Source organism: Dinoponera quadriceps, unplaced genomic scaffold (assembly GCF_001313825.1).
Source record: "Dinoponera quadriceps isolate SergipeBrazil2010 unplaced genomic scaffold, ASM131382v1 scaffold2167, whole genome shotgun sequence".
Lineage (NCBI taxonomy): Eukaryota > Metazoa > Arthropoda > Insecta > Hymenoptera > Formicidae > Dinoponera > Dinoponera quadriceps.
Genome location: NW_014556702.1, coordinates 1750643 through 1764785, shown reverse-complemented (window position 1 = coordinate 1764785; position 14143 = coordinate 1750643). Strand labels below are relative to the sequence as shown.

General features: G+C 38.7%; 2 protein-coding genes across 4 annotated transcripts in view; one reads left to right on the top strand and one right to left on the bottom strand.

Annotated features, from left to right (window-relative positions):
• The window catches only part of LOC106747961, a 100436-nt gene that overhangs the window by 19147 nt on the left and 67146 nt on the right, over positions 1-14143 (bottom strand). Inside the window, exons 3-5 of the mRNA XM_014626019.1 lie at positions 7525-7635; positions 7293-7335; positions 5933-6165 (exon numbers count right to left, since the gene is read on the bottom strand). Coding sequence (XP_014481505.1) covers positions 5933-6165; positions 7293-7335; positions 7525-7602 — 354 coding nt within the window. The 5' untranslated portion in view covers positions 7603-7635. The remainder of the gene's footprint in view (positions 1-5932; positions 6166-7292; positions 7336-7524; positions 7636-14143) is intronic.
• The window catches only part of LOC106747970 (leucine-rich repeat-containing protein 15), a 109792-nt gene that overhangs the window by 48664 nt on the left and 46985 nt on the right, over positions 1-14143 (top strand). The window contains exon 1 of one of the 3 annotated variants that reach the window (XM_014626055.1): positions 11844-12295. The exons of the other annotated variants lie outside the window; for them this stretch is intronic. The gene's annotated coding sequence lies outside the window, so the exon portion shown is untranslated. Of the gene's footprint in view, positions 1-11843; positions 12296-14143 lie in introns of those variants that run through there. 3 annotated transcript variants of the gene reach the window in all.

Sequence of the window (14143 nt, the reverse complement as noted above, 5' to 3'; positions counted from 1 at the left end):
AAATAATACATTCTATACTTTATTGTTGATTAACGTTTCTAATTTTTTATTAATTTTTCATATAATATTTCTGTTACTATTCAACATATTTACCTAACATTAAATTAATATAAGAATTTGAGTAAACCATTTGGGACATATAAAATGTGTTAAATTTAACACCAATTTTTTTACTGTGTACAAGCTACGCGTAACAAGAAAGACGAGAAATTGCAAACTGGCACATTTGCATATTTATCATATTCCACGTAAAATCTCTTGATTAAACTGATATTTTTTTGTCGAACGCCAGAGGTGTCGTAACGGTGTTAACTTTCATGCCGAAATCGATCCTCTCGAGCGTTAGCGTGCTATTTTATTCTCCGGTCTTCCGCCCATCTGGGATGGTGTCGATGTGGGGGCGAATTAACGATTTTCCAGTTTGAAGGGAAGAAATGCTCCAGAGAGTGTAGAATGATTGAATGTCCCCGGGGATAGCCCATCCCTTGCGTTTCATCTATAACCTAATGCAGGAAGTATGCCGGACTTTCTCGTCTCTTATTCTCATTCTCTCTCTCTCTCTCTCTCTCCTTCTCTTTCTCTTTCTTTCTCTTTTGTGGATCTCCGTGAAATATATTTCAGGCAGAGAAAGATGCTCTTTATAGCAATACCAATTCGTAATTCCGACTACTTAACAAAGCGATTGAGAGGTGAATTTAATACTTCCGGTGAATCTTTACGAATAAAGGATGTACGAGGTTGGATGGAGAAATAAAAGATACGCACACATACACCCACAGAGGTTTTACATTTCAATACTTATGTAAAACTTCGAGAAGAACCCTGAATATTCTGTGCGAGATATCTTCTACGGATGGTATTTTCCAAACCGAAGTAAAGATCTGTACAATTTTTATTTTACTTTTTAAAGAGTATAGGAAACTCATAGATCCACTTTCTTATTCTGCCTTGTGCTTAATGGCAGGTAAGTTTTCTCTCGAGTAAGAAGCAGCATTTTGATGACGGTGGTAAAACAATATTGCAACATCGTCGTCCGATATTAGAAGCGGCCGGTGTTAGTTCCGCTACGGCCTCGCGTGTTTCTTACCTCGTAAAACACGTCGGTATTTATCTTGCGATAAAAATCTAAAGATCGCCATCCCGGGATACGCATGTTTAAAAATTGATTTTTACACGGACAGAAAAAAACGCGCTCGTCACAAAGATACTAACGCGTTTCTCCCTTCGGCACAAAATCACGCAGAGCGAGAAAACGGATTTCATTAAATGAAAAAGAGAGAGAGAGAGAGAAAGAGAGAGGAGAGACAAAGAGACAAAATAAAGGAAAGAAAAAAGAAAAAAGGAAAGAGAAAAGAAAATAAAAGAAACAGAAAAAAGGCGTAGAAACGGCGGAACTTTAATTACTTCGGTAAAGTTTTCACCCTGGCAATTGCTTCCAATTCGCACGTTTACTTTATCGAGAAAGATATCTGGAGAGTATAACACAACGCGACATGAGAATTGTTAATTTTTTAAAATCATCGTCACATACCCGCGCGATCTTATACACATATACTTCTTCGTCTCGTTACAAGTTCAAATACTTTTGTGTTTTTTTAAGAATCGCCCGACACAGGCTTCACGGCGGACAAGCACGACCGCGCAAGCCCGCGCTAAAGTGATATAACGTGTAAGAAAATAGACGACCCTGCCCGCCTTATATTTCACCGTGATGCGAGTCTGTATGATGAAGTGCGGGAAAGTCATCACTACTGCCCCTGTGTATACAGGGTGAGCCACTTAGCATCACCGTGTGGAATAATTCCTTTACCGCCTACGTGGCGTCAAAGAGAGACTTGGGAAAAAGTTTTATGATCATATTAGGGACGCTCGTTGCGCGAAACAAAACTTTGAGCTATTCTACGTCCACTGCGAGATTCTAAATTAAATTATCTCATAATTCAATATTTCATTTATACCAATTATTATACCATTTAATATTGTGAACATTTTAACAATAAAAATTCGCGTATGAAGGCGTGCTAATATACGTGTTCTTATAAGAATAAGTGGTTTTTCCATCGATTTCAGAATAACGACGAGTTATGGACGAAAGTAATATTGAACATTAATCTCTTATCATTACGTAATACACGAACTGCCCCTTTCGTCTCGCTGACTTCCGCGGGAGAGAATGAAGATGTATGATTTCATATTTCGCCGCAGTTCATCATTTCACGCCTGAGGCTCTGCAGCTATGAAGCACGGCAATAGAAGTTAAATACTAGATAATAGTTAACGTGCACAAGACAAGCAATTACTGCGTAGTCTTTGTGATTCAATATCATAAGTTTCCACTTGGAAATTATTTCCGCCGGTTACGTCGCGTTCAAAAAATTCGATAAAAATTCATACGTAAATGAAAGTTTCGAAATAATTGTAGGAACGTTGTTAACGACTAGAAAAGAATAAGAGGCCAATTTGGAGCGAGAAATTTAATTAACTTCTTTGGAAGTGGCGAAAGCGAGAAGACAAAGAGAGGAAAAGGGGAGGCAGAGAGAGATTCTCCTTAAATTCAAAACAAAATTTAAATCATTGGAAAGATCAAGTAACAGATAAAAGAATAAATAACGTTATAAAGTAACTCGGATAATTCCAACGACGAATTAATTAGGAATCGTTTAAAGAACCAAGAGAGCTTTTCAAGTTCGAATAAAGAATTTTTTTACGATCTATAAGCGTATAAGAGCGCACAGGAAATATCGTGATCGAGAATACGTTAACGCGACGGGGCATTGAGCGAGCGATAGAAGGCGCACGATAAAGCGCCTCCGAGTGCGTTGAAATGAAACGTGCGCCTTAATAAATCAGGTGAAAGGTGATTCTGGCCCTTTGTGCATTCGCAATCGTCGGCACGAAAAGGAATGAAAAAGCCGATAAAGGAAAAGCCGGTGCATACGCGGCATATAAGTCTCGGGAGTACCAACGTTCTTGGATCCATTCGACATTCGATTCCGCGAAGTAATCTCGAGTGGACGCGTGATTTAGGGAGGGAAGTCGCGACGTCGAATTTCAAATCGGCTTGCCGGAGTTTACGATGAGATACGCGTAAACCCGCCACTATATATGGCAAATTCATATGTTGGAAAATCGCCTTATACCCGTAGTCACATTCGCAAGCTAAATTAATCGATAGCAATGATCAATTCGAGGCTCTTCTTAAGCTGAGTATATATTGAGCGAACGAACAACGGATTCAAACATTTGCTGTTACGGTTCGGAAAATGTGTACACTTTAATCCGCACAGAACATTTATGTGAATATACTCAGTGAACGTACATCAAACGAACAGCGAATGGCCTGTTGTAAATATGTATACCTTAAGGTAGTTGTATCGTAGAGTGCTTTTCGATGGCACATCAAGAGAGCCACTCAAATCTAGTATTTGTCAAGCAAAATTACGCTCCTATATATTTAGTTCACCACCCAAAAAATAAATGTTAATTTGAAACGAAGTTTAAGTAGACATATATAAACAATATTAAAAATATGAAAATATTATTATTTTTTTATTTTCCTTATTAAAACATTTATATTTATGTTAGTAGGTGGAGGTTCCCGCGCCTCATGCGCAGTGAGCCCTTGGATCTGATTGTTACATACTTTTGGTTCTAAAAGTACAAACAAATCATAGCTGTAGAAGAAACGAAAGAACAACGAGCGCCAAGGCGTGCATTCAAACGTTCGCTTTCGATATTCGTTCGCTGTTTGTTCGCTCAGCGTACACCCAGCTTTGCGCGACAGTCGTTCGAATGCGCGTGTTCCGATCTCCTCGGCAAAGGGCGATTTCGTGAATCTCTCAAAGCATCGTTGTGAAATTCATTTTGCACACACACCCAAGGTTATACCAGCGGTTTAACACGCGCTAAACGTCGCGAAAGAGAATGTACGATCATATCAACTATCCTCGGATCCTACGATCTATTGTAGTTTCACACCACGTCCCGATGCTTTGTCCGCCATCAAACGGTACGCCTCGTTTATGCCTCCAATCATGCTATGATTCGGGGATTTAGAAACGACGGTTTAGCAAACGACGGGATATTCGTCCGATACCACGAACGATGCCGAGATACTGCGCTTTATCTATGTTTCATGCTCGTTCACCAATTTCGTATTTCGCGTAAATTACAAGATCGTCGCGGACACGTAATGCTCGAATTTCCGAATACTGAAAACTAGATCCCGAAACTACGTGAAATGTGCGCTAATGCGCATGATAGCCGGGATATTTTCCGTGCGACGCAGGCAGATCGTATCCCGGAAAATCACGTCAAGTAGTTTCGCGGCCGAAAGTGGCGCAAGCGAGCGCATACCGCGGCGCGAGTTTTAGCCCTGGCGGTTTACTATGCATGCAAATTGGACTCGCCAATTCCTGTAACTTCATCTTACGTACAGATGAAATACTCCTGTTAACTGAGACTCCTGTGACATTCCTGTGAACTTCGCCACCTTGTATTATATTCAATTAAAACTTCAGGCCGGAAGTTTCTTTCGCGCTAAGAGATAGTCAGCAAGTGACGCGTTTTCTTCACGGAAACTCCAACTTGTAATTACAGGCGTGAAGTCTGATAAACACTCGAGCTAAAGGTACGTATTCATCGTATGCGCGCCGTTTAAACGATTCCCAAAGCTGTCTCGTTCCCCGGCAACGTTCCGTCCACGAGGGCAGGAATTTCCCTTCAATATTTGCTAATGCTTTCTACCTCGAACTCCGTCGCCTCTCTCGCTTACTTCGCTGCTCCATTCTTCCCATCAAATAAGAATCTAAAGAATTCTCTTGTGCAAAAATACAAGTTAAATTGCTGAATTTTTTCTAGCGCAGTACTTCCATTTCTCTAAGCTGACGCCAATTCTACCATACGCGCATCAACCCCTGTATTCTAAGTCGTAACGTTAATCGCCTAGACGTGTAGTTGCTGTAACGAGCACGTCTCTTTCTCCTTCCTCCGGGAGTGCGCGAAAGCATCAACCGCAACCGCGGCGCTCTCAAATAAAAACGTGCCTTCGTGCGGAACGAATTAATCCCGCTTTTCAGGCAAGACTACATTTTTGGCTCGTCTAAGAATACACGTTTGGCTAAATCAAATAAAGAGTGTCAAGATAAGAGAGAAGAGATATTTTACTCGCTTTATGCTCTATACACGTAATTATACAAGTGTTACAAAATTGGCAAGTTATTTTCATTCATTGAGACGTTCAGCTCATCCGCAGCCCCGAAATAACGAATTAAACGATATGTAAGTTTAATTCAATCCCGAAAATAATGAATTCATCAACACGCCAGCTTCATTTCAATTAGATACTATAAACACGATACGATCTGCCGAATGCCATTGACTTTTAAATATACCTAATTTTTTGTATATGTTAGTTTTAACGAGATGCCATACATTAATATTCCTAATAATTATGTACGAAAACATGCGAAATGTCTTAAAACTCGGGGGCACGTCGGGACATTACTTAGAATTTCATGGCGGTGTAAAACTGTCCTTACTGTTTGTTCATAATCGATGCGATTTACATTACTACGTAAAACTGCACTACGTAAATGCTGAGATTCAACACTCACTATTTCGCGATGAAATTCACCGGCGATGTCCAATAAGGTCCATCGACGAAACTCGCCGTTGCATTCCGAACTGCGTAGCGTTCTCCACGGTCCCATGTCGACTGTAATTTCACTGCACTCGCGACGCGATTGATATATTTAACGACGTTTTACGAATATTTCAACGACATTAACGAACGATTTTGATCAATCTCGGAACGGAATTTACGAGTTCGCTTAACGAATTCGTTCAATGAATGTTAAACGCCGTACAGCTAGTTCCGTCATTTCGCGAACACACACTCGCGGTTAATAATAAATTTAGTTCAGAAACGTACTCGCCAATTCTGTAAAAAATTCATGAATTGAAAACTAGCCACGCCGACCATAAAATTGCTCAATACCAAATACGTGAGTAATCGAATGTGGCATGAAGATCTCACGCACGATGGCTCCGCAACAGCCATCGAAGAAGCCAGCTTAGGGAAGATTACTCCCTGGTGCAGCTTCGCAGTATTTTTGCGAAGTTTACTCCGCAATACTTTTGCGAAGTTTATGTTCGCAGTAGTTTCTGTAACGTAATTTACCGAATACCGTGTATGAAAGACAATTTCACGACGCTATCGTAAGCACAGACAATCGAAAACTAAAATTCGTGATAATTTTAATTCATTTTGAAGCGAAAACTACGAATTCGAATAAAACAAAAAATTCGCCTGTTTTTCTAATAAATGTTTATCGTCATACAACTCTCTATTTCTATCTTTTCGGAAACATATTCGCGATATGATAAATGTGGTCGTTTCGGAAATACGCTCATGACTCGCGAAATGTATGAAACAAATTGCATTAAAAATTGACCGTATGGATCAAGAAATCAATCATGCAACTACTAAGTTAAACTGCTTCGCGATATATTGTCGTAGTTTGTCTGCGCCACATTTAAATGAATCTACTTTACGAGATTCTTCTTTACAAAACATAATAGCAATATTCATACATAGAATTCTAAAATAACTAATATCCACGGCGATTACTAAATTTATCAAACGCGAACCAATAATAGCTCACGTTTCACAGATAATAGCACAATTTTGATTCACATAATAATATAATGTTCGAAGCAATTATAGGAGATCATATCGAGTGAATAATTCTATTGAATAATTCTGTAGATTAAACTAAATTTGGCAGTAAACAGCCAAACTTTCTACATTTATATAAATATATTCATTAAAGCTCACATAAAAATTACATATGAAAAGAGTTATTCGATAAGTGAAATAATTGCTAAATAATACGGCATTTGAGAAAACGATCCCCTAATTATTTTGAGCAGTATGTTTTGTAGCGACATATATACACTGAGAAAAATATTTTATATTTATAATTATAATTACATAGTGAAATAATTATAGTCAGGAGAACAATTTTTTATAGCATGTATTGTTATAGCGTTAATAATAATATTAATATACACACATTGTTTTTACTCATTTTTGTTAAAACAAGAAGAGAATATATTGTTGACGTCGAAAATAATCATAACTTTAAAGAAACTGTATTCTCTCAGTATATAAGTGCAAAAATAGAATATGTAAAAATCTACAAGTAAATCGCATCAATTTCAACGAATCTTATAAACATCAGCCATCTTAAGTCCCACCACCTTTCAAAAATTTTGTTTCCTTCACTCACCGAAACACCGAAGATCAGGGCCGGTCACATTTTGCTTTCGATTCTGTAACAAAAACATATAACACTGCTAATTAAATCCAAGAGTTCCGAGTAAAGAAGAAATGCGCGTAGAAAGAATTTGTTTACGATCATACTTTGAGGTTGCAATTCAATGATTTTTATTTCAACAACTAACGCTCAGCTTTTAATTATCAAAAACTAATCAGAATATATGAATCTATACTAGATTTACCTGGAGCTGACCCCGCTTGGCCCAAACCGGATCCTCCAGTACGGTATCCATCAAAATTGAATCCCTCAGGAACCACATCCATTAATCGTGTGGCCACAATTTCCATTAAACCTGAAACAAAAAACAAAAGTTTTTTGGTTAATAATATATAAAGATGCAATCATATTAATAATAAAGATATTCAATATTATACATTTCTCTTGTGAGCTAATAAAAATGAAAAGTGGTAATCAGAATACTGGAATGATTTTAGCGCTTAAAATTATACTATACAAAAAAGAAAATTCAGTTGAATCAATAAAATTTCCAATAGCAACACGAATGGAGTAAATCTTTTTGATTCAATGGCAAATATCATTAAAATTACTATGTTATATATTACAATTATTATGTTATGTTTCAATAATTAAAGTATTAGTTCAATGTGTTCAATTCAATAGTTTCAATGATATCGGCATTGAATCAAAAAGATCCATTCCGATCACGCGTGCTGTTGGAAATTCTATTGATTCAACATTTCATTTCATTCATTTTTTTCCGTGTAACGATCATACAAGTGAACTAACGTAACACGTCTCACGTACGTTTCGATCGATTTGGAAAATACGGGAATGTCTCCCGACCCGTCTACCGACGCGTTAAAAACTGTTGTGAGTCGTTCGGCAATTTCGTACATACGTATATTTTTAATTCCCGCGTCAGGTGACCTTCAACTGGCGGAACACGCCCGAAAGCACTGTTACATCGCTAATTCGTTAATTTAACGTTAATTATATCATTATATTTTATTATCTTAAAAAAACGCTATAATTATTATTATATAATTCCATATAACAATAGACATGCTGAATATTATTTTACGCGAGAGAGGAACTCATGTATAATGCAATATAAATTATTGTACGGCGTACTCTTTCCTGTTCAATTAATATTTGCTATATTTATCTTTTACATATATTATTGTTTCACGCGCACAAATGTGATTTGTGTTTCGAGAAATGTTGAAAATAAATCACATTCTATCGTCATTAACTTTGTAATTCTTCTTTCGATGTTAAATAGATATTTTCACGGAGCGCAGCTGCTCCATTCGCGCGGCGGACGAGATGTATTTGTTGAAAACTAGGCAATACGTTTCTACGTTCTTGTTCCAATCCGATTTATCTGTCTCGCAGTCTCTTATAAATTCTTGGACTCCCGCGGGGATCCGAAATCGCGAAAACCTACATCTCCACTGCATCGTACCTCCCGTGTTCGCCAAAATCGCATTACTTCACGTCGCCTGTGTGATTTTCCCGGCTGACGGAAACTCGGAAGATCTACCATTACATTTACGTACATATACATACTTGCCACATATAACGTGTTGCTTAAGGACTGTTGTGTAATACAGCTATCTTTCTCGACTACGATTAAACGCTTATAGAATATATCGAAAATAAATAATACCCAAAGAAACAAAAAGAGATCGTGATAAAAATGAAAAACAATATAACATGTAACTTTTGATTAGCTTATAATTTGTTTACTATGTTTATTACGTAGCAACTTTTCTATTCTTCCAATACTCTCTTTTCTATATGAGAATAGTTTTCTCGTATTTTCTCTTTTGCGGAGAGAAAATTTATATGAGACTAGAACAAGCTGTCCAAGATTTTTCCCGCTTTTTTCCAGTGTGACATTTAAGCAAAAACGAAAAAAAATGAAAGGTGCTAAAATTAAAAAGGAGCTACGTGTTAAAAATGCCAAGCTCTACTGATGGTAGAGACCAAAAATAGGAAATTTTCAAGTTTAATCTAATAATTTTTATACTTCCCTCCGCGTACGTATGGGCGGAAAATATGAAAGTGTCACGCGTCGTAAATTACTTTTTCCCCTGGTTACCACTTGATATATTTCAAGAGGAACATAAATGCGCGTACAATTTCTCAAAAAAGTCGCATGAGCGAAAAAATCCGATGTAAATCATTTCCCTGGGTAGTCTACATCATTCTCGCCCGAAATATTAAAGTATATCGATATCAGTGATAACAGCGCATCGATAGCTCGTCTAACCCATGTCATATTACGTGGTCTTCTTGATATGCTGTCGGCCAACACCGATACGCTTACCCGACCCGATGGAGGCATGTTAGTGGCTTCAGAATGAAATTCTCTATGATGGATCTGAAACCGCTAGAGAATATATATATATATATATATCCACATCATCCCGCCACTACGTACATCTCCAAGGAGTAAACGTCATCCACGTTACGCCGAAAATCATCCGAGTTCTTACCGCGGCAGATTTGTAGTTGCATCAAGGATTTTCTTGAATATTGCGATAATATCGCCGAAAATTATGCGGACTTCGCGAGAAAACGGAACTCCCTTCTCTATCGTCGCGTCGAACCAACTTTATCGCATACTTCCTTGATATCCGTGAAAAGACTTTTCTTCGCGTAATCCGCGCCAGCGGAGCCGGCTTATCTTGCATTCCCGCGCGGGTTGCCTTTTAAAGCCCGAAATTAAATAAAGTTGCTAAGACCAATCGCTTCCGCGGTTTTCCGCAACTTTTTCGCGGCGATTGAAATCCGCGAGATAACTTGCGCTGCCGAGCCGCAAGCGCAATTTTGCACGGTAACGGGCTTTGGGATTATCGAATTATTCTAGATTTTTATGCGGAGCAGAGACGGCGCGTCTCTTGTACCGGACTTCTTGCCAGTTATCAACGTCGCGTTTATTCCGGTATTCTTTCTGGTATAATTGACACAGCGCGTAATTAAACAGCATATTATTATATATTATAATGCGCTAGATATTCAAAGTAAAAGTATAAATCATGAAAATAGAATTACAAAGATGAAAATAATTAATAATATCAATCATGAGATTTCTAATTTTCCGTTACAAAAATGTGAGTAACGTGTCGTTAATAAAAGAATGATTAAAATCTCTTAAACTGCGAAAACTTACTTATCATCAAAAGCTAAAATGTTATATCGCTGTAAACCTAGATGGTTCACAAAAAAAACAGCGAAATATTTTCCCGCAGCGAATTTCGGCGAATCAAATGGCAGGTAGGTGTTTCACTTCCAAACGATCTCATTTATTGTTACATTATCATGTCAGTCGCGCTTCAGCGACTGTTCGACACTCGAGTTCGACACTCGATTCGAAAGAGGAAGAGAGCGTTTATTCTAATATAAACCAAATATTTCGTATTCTTTGCAGTGCGATTTGTTTCATTTTTTTCCTATTTGCTCAGATCCAAATTGAAATCGCGCTTTTAACTAGAAATTTACTTTGAGCCGAAGAGATTATGAAATTTCTCGATGTAAAACGATCGCTTTCTCATCGGAAGAGGAATAGCTTCAGCTTTGGGATGCGATTTGCTTCGCGTATCTACAACTTTTCTACGCGGAGATATTGACGAGCGGCGAATCTCAGCCGGGGACTGTGGCCTGTCGACAATGTATGCGGCTCCTTCACTTCAGTCGAGCGCGCCGTCTCTGAACGAGAGGTGTGAAGACCGCGATGCGCGAACGTATTGCAATTTGTCACGCGAGCGTCACCGCAGTCAACGACAAAGACACAGAGCTGCCCTTTGAACATTTCAAAATCATTGAATGTCTATATCTCGGCGAAAAATCGAGATATAAAAACGAAACAAACGGCGTTTCTCTCGGCATCTCGCGTGTGATGCGTTTACGCTCGTCGCGTGTGCTCTTGTCATGATACGTGTTCACATGCACGAACGCGACACGTGTTATATGAGATATATGTGCAAAGGTGTCAGAATACATTTGGCTAAAGAAGCAGGGAATGCTGGAATTTTTCATCAGAATAAAGTTACGCACACATTTTACAGATTCCTATGCATCTGACATTTTTTCCAAGAGCATGCGCGTGATTTTAAGGATCTCGACCGCTATTATATAACAAGTGTCATAGCAACATATGTTGTACGGAGGAAAAGGAATTAGCTGTCCATATAACACAACTGAAATTTCGTTACCGGATTCGGATTTTAGCTGGGGGAACTGAAAACTAGGTACAGGAACAAAGTACCGTCTTCGATCTGTGAATGTCAATCTTCAGTCGAAAGTTATCTTCAAAGTGTTGAATGTGACATTTTCCATGAATTGTCAACCATGAATTCTGATCCACGGTGTACACATCCGACATGTAAAAACTAAAAAGTAACTTAAAAGAAAACAATTGAATCGCTGCTACAGTTATCTATTTGTTACGAACTTTTGCAAGCAAGCATTATATATAAACATTATATGATATAACAAACATTATATGGTGAAATTTATTATTATTTATGTAGGATGACGAATAATATGGTCATCAAATGTATTGATTGTCCAGCATTGGGTTTGAGTTATCACTCGGTTGATAACCGACAATCCAACCGGTCAGACCGGTATTGGCTGGCGCAGCATCGAGCTGACGTTGAGAATCTGGCTGCTAGTAACATCCGTAACATACAGGACCGATCGTAAAAGCATGGCTTCGTGCGGGTATGAGCCTTTACATTCGCGCGGCCGGAATCAGTGAACTCGTGACTGTCGCTCCGGCCTCACAGGGACACGTAGCACCGAAGAAACTCGAGGCTGACCTAGCTCCGTAAAACTGACTCCTTCGGATACGACTGCTGTTTCAGCGGGCACGTTTTTCCATTGCTACGTGACGGCACTGCCGACCTCGAGAGCGCAAAGGACGAACGTGGACGCAGGGGCCAAAGGTTACAGCGCTACAGGTGTGCCGTAATACCATTTCGGTACGAAGCTTTATGACGCACCACCGTCGTCGTCCCGACGGTCTGATTATTACGGATTACTGGCCCGATCTATGCGCCTGTCGAACGAATTCATACGCAGCGCTCCTTCGTTCTCTCTAAAGCGGCTTTCACGGCAACTCTCAGAATCAAGATTTCGCGCTTCGTACGTCGCGTGTCTGTGTCTGACGTATCCATTGAAACGCATTAATTGTCCGCGCGATTGTGCACTGGAACATATTCACGAACAATGTGGATAGGGCGTGGACGACTAATTTAACAAAAAAAAAATTTATTATTTAGCCTGAAGCGATTACGAGAGCTCTTTGTGAAAATAATCTTGCGATGCATTTACACTGGCGGGATTAAAAACGCGCCGATTGAAGTATCGTAGCGCCGAATGCTTTTTCATGTCGCAGTTCTATTTTGTGAAACACCCACTGCACCGGAAGCGGCCGCTTTTATAAGCGCACCGGCATTGTATGCGGCGAGTAATGCATGGTAATAATTTTACACGCGGCGGTACAGCGCACTTGCGTATAGGGCGGACGTTGCATTTAGTGTAACCGTTCGAGAGATTTATCACGCGGCGCGGCTTTCTTGCTCTCTCGCGGTATAAGCATGCAACATTCACGTGCTCGCGGCAATTAGAGCGTAAGAGCGTAATAGGGTATTCCGTGAGTACTTTTATTCCCGAGAACACGCAGACAGTCTTTACGCGTTCGTTTCTTGCGGAAAGATATTGCCCATTCACAAATTCACGGGAGAAGTAATAATCATATTTCATCGGGGAAATGGCATGCTCGAATCGGATTTGCTTATTCGCGAAACTTCAAAGGTGGTATCAATCGGTGAGGCGAATGTTCTTCGGAGCTCTCTGGTAGATTCCTTCCCTTTGATCCCGAAGTTTCGATGTAAAAATGGGTCATAGGTGAATATTTTCCTATATTTTTACCGTGCGCAGTGCATCTTGATGCACGAATAATTAGTATACAGAAAAAAGCGCTAGATTTAAGTAAATAATTATTTTAATATTCATTGGCCAATTTTTACAGCAGCAATCGGTACGACAAAACTTAACCCTCAGATAACAAGGTTCATATGGATCGAGTCGGCCGACTGTAGAAGAATTTTGTAGATTTTCAAGTAATTTTTTCGACCAGGCACTTTTTATTCCCATAATAAATTAGAAAATATTTATAAGTAAATAAAACATATCGCAAAATATGTATAATACATGAAAGCTTTACAAGGGTGTCCGCGGAAACATTAGAATATGGATCCGGTCGGTCCAACCAATCTTGTTATCTGAGGGTTAAAACTTTTTTTATTTGACCTTTTTTTTACCTCCGAAACTTCACAACTCGAGATTTCCCATTGGTTCTTCAAATTCGACAGAGAGTTTGCAAGGTTTTTTATATAGGATAAAAATCTCGACTCGAGAAAATTTCGCTGTCGTCAAAATGGCGCAAAAGTGTAAACAGATAAAACAGGAGATGAGAGTTGGTTGTAATCACGTTACTATATGCAATTGTAGCCGTAAAGCATAATTTTGTATGAGTAATGTGCTTGTTGGTCTCTTCCCAACAGAAAATGTATTTCAATTACAATTCGTAACTTCAAAATGCGACATACGCGTTTCCAATGTATTTTTACTCCCAATGACAAATTGAAAATTAAAGAAATTTACAAAAATCACATGTTTCTCTATTTATCAGATGACAACAGATATATTTATAACATAATATTCATTATAAAAAGTAAAATATTTAATATTTATTATAAGTATTTATGAATAGAATATATATAAATATATATGTGTAGAATACATAGTCAAGTAACGTTTTGCGG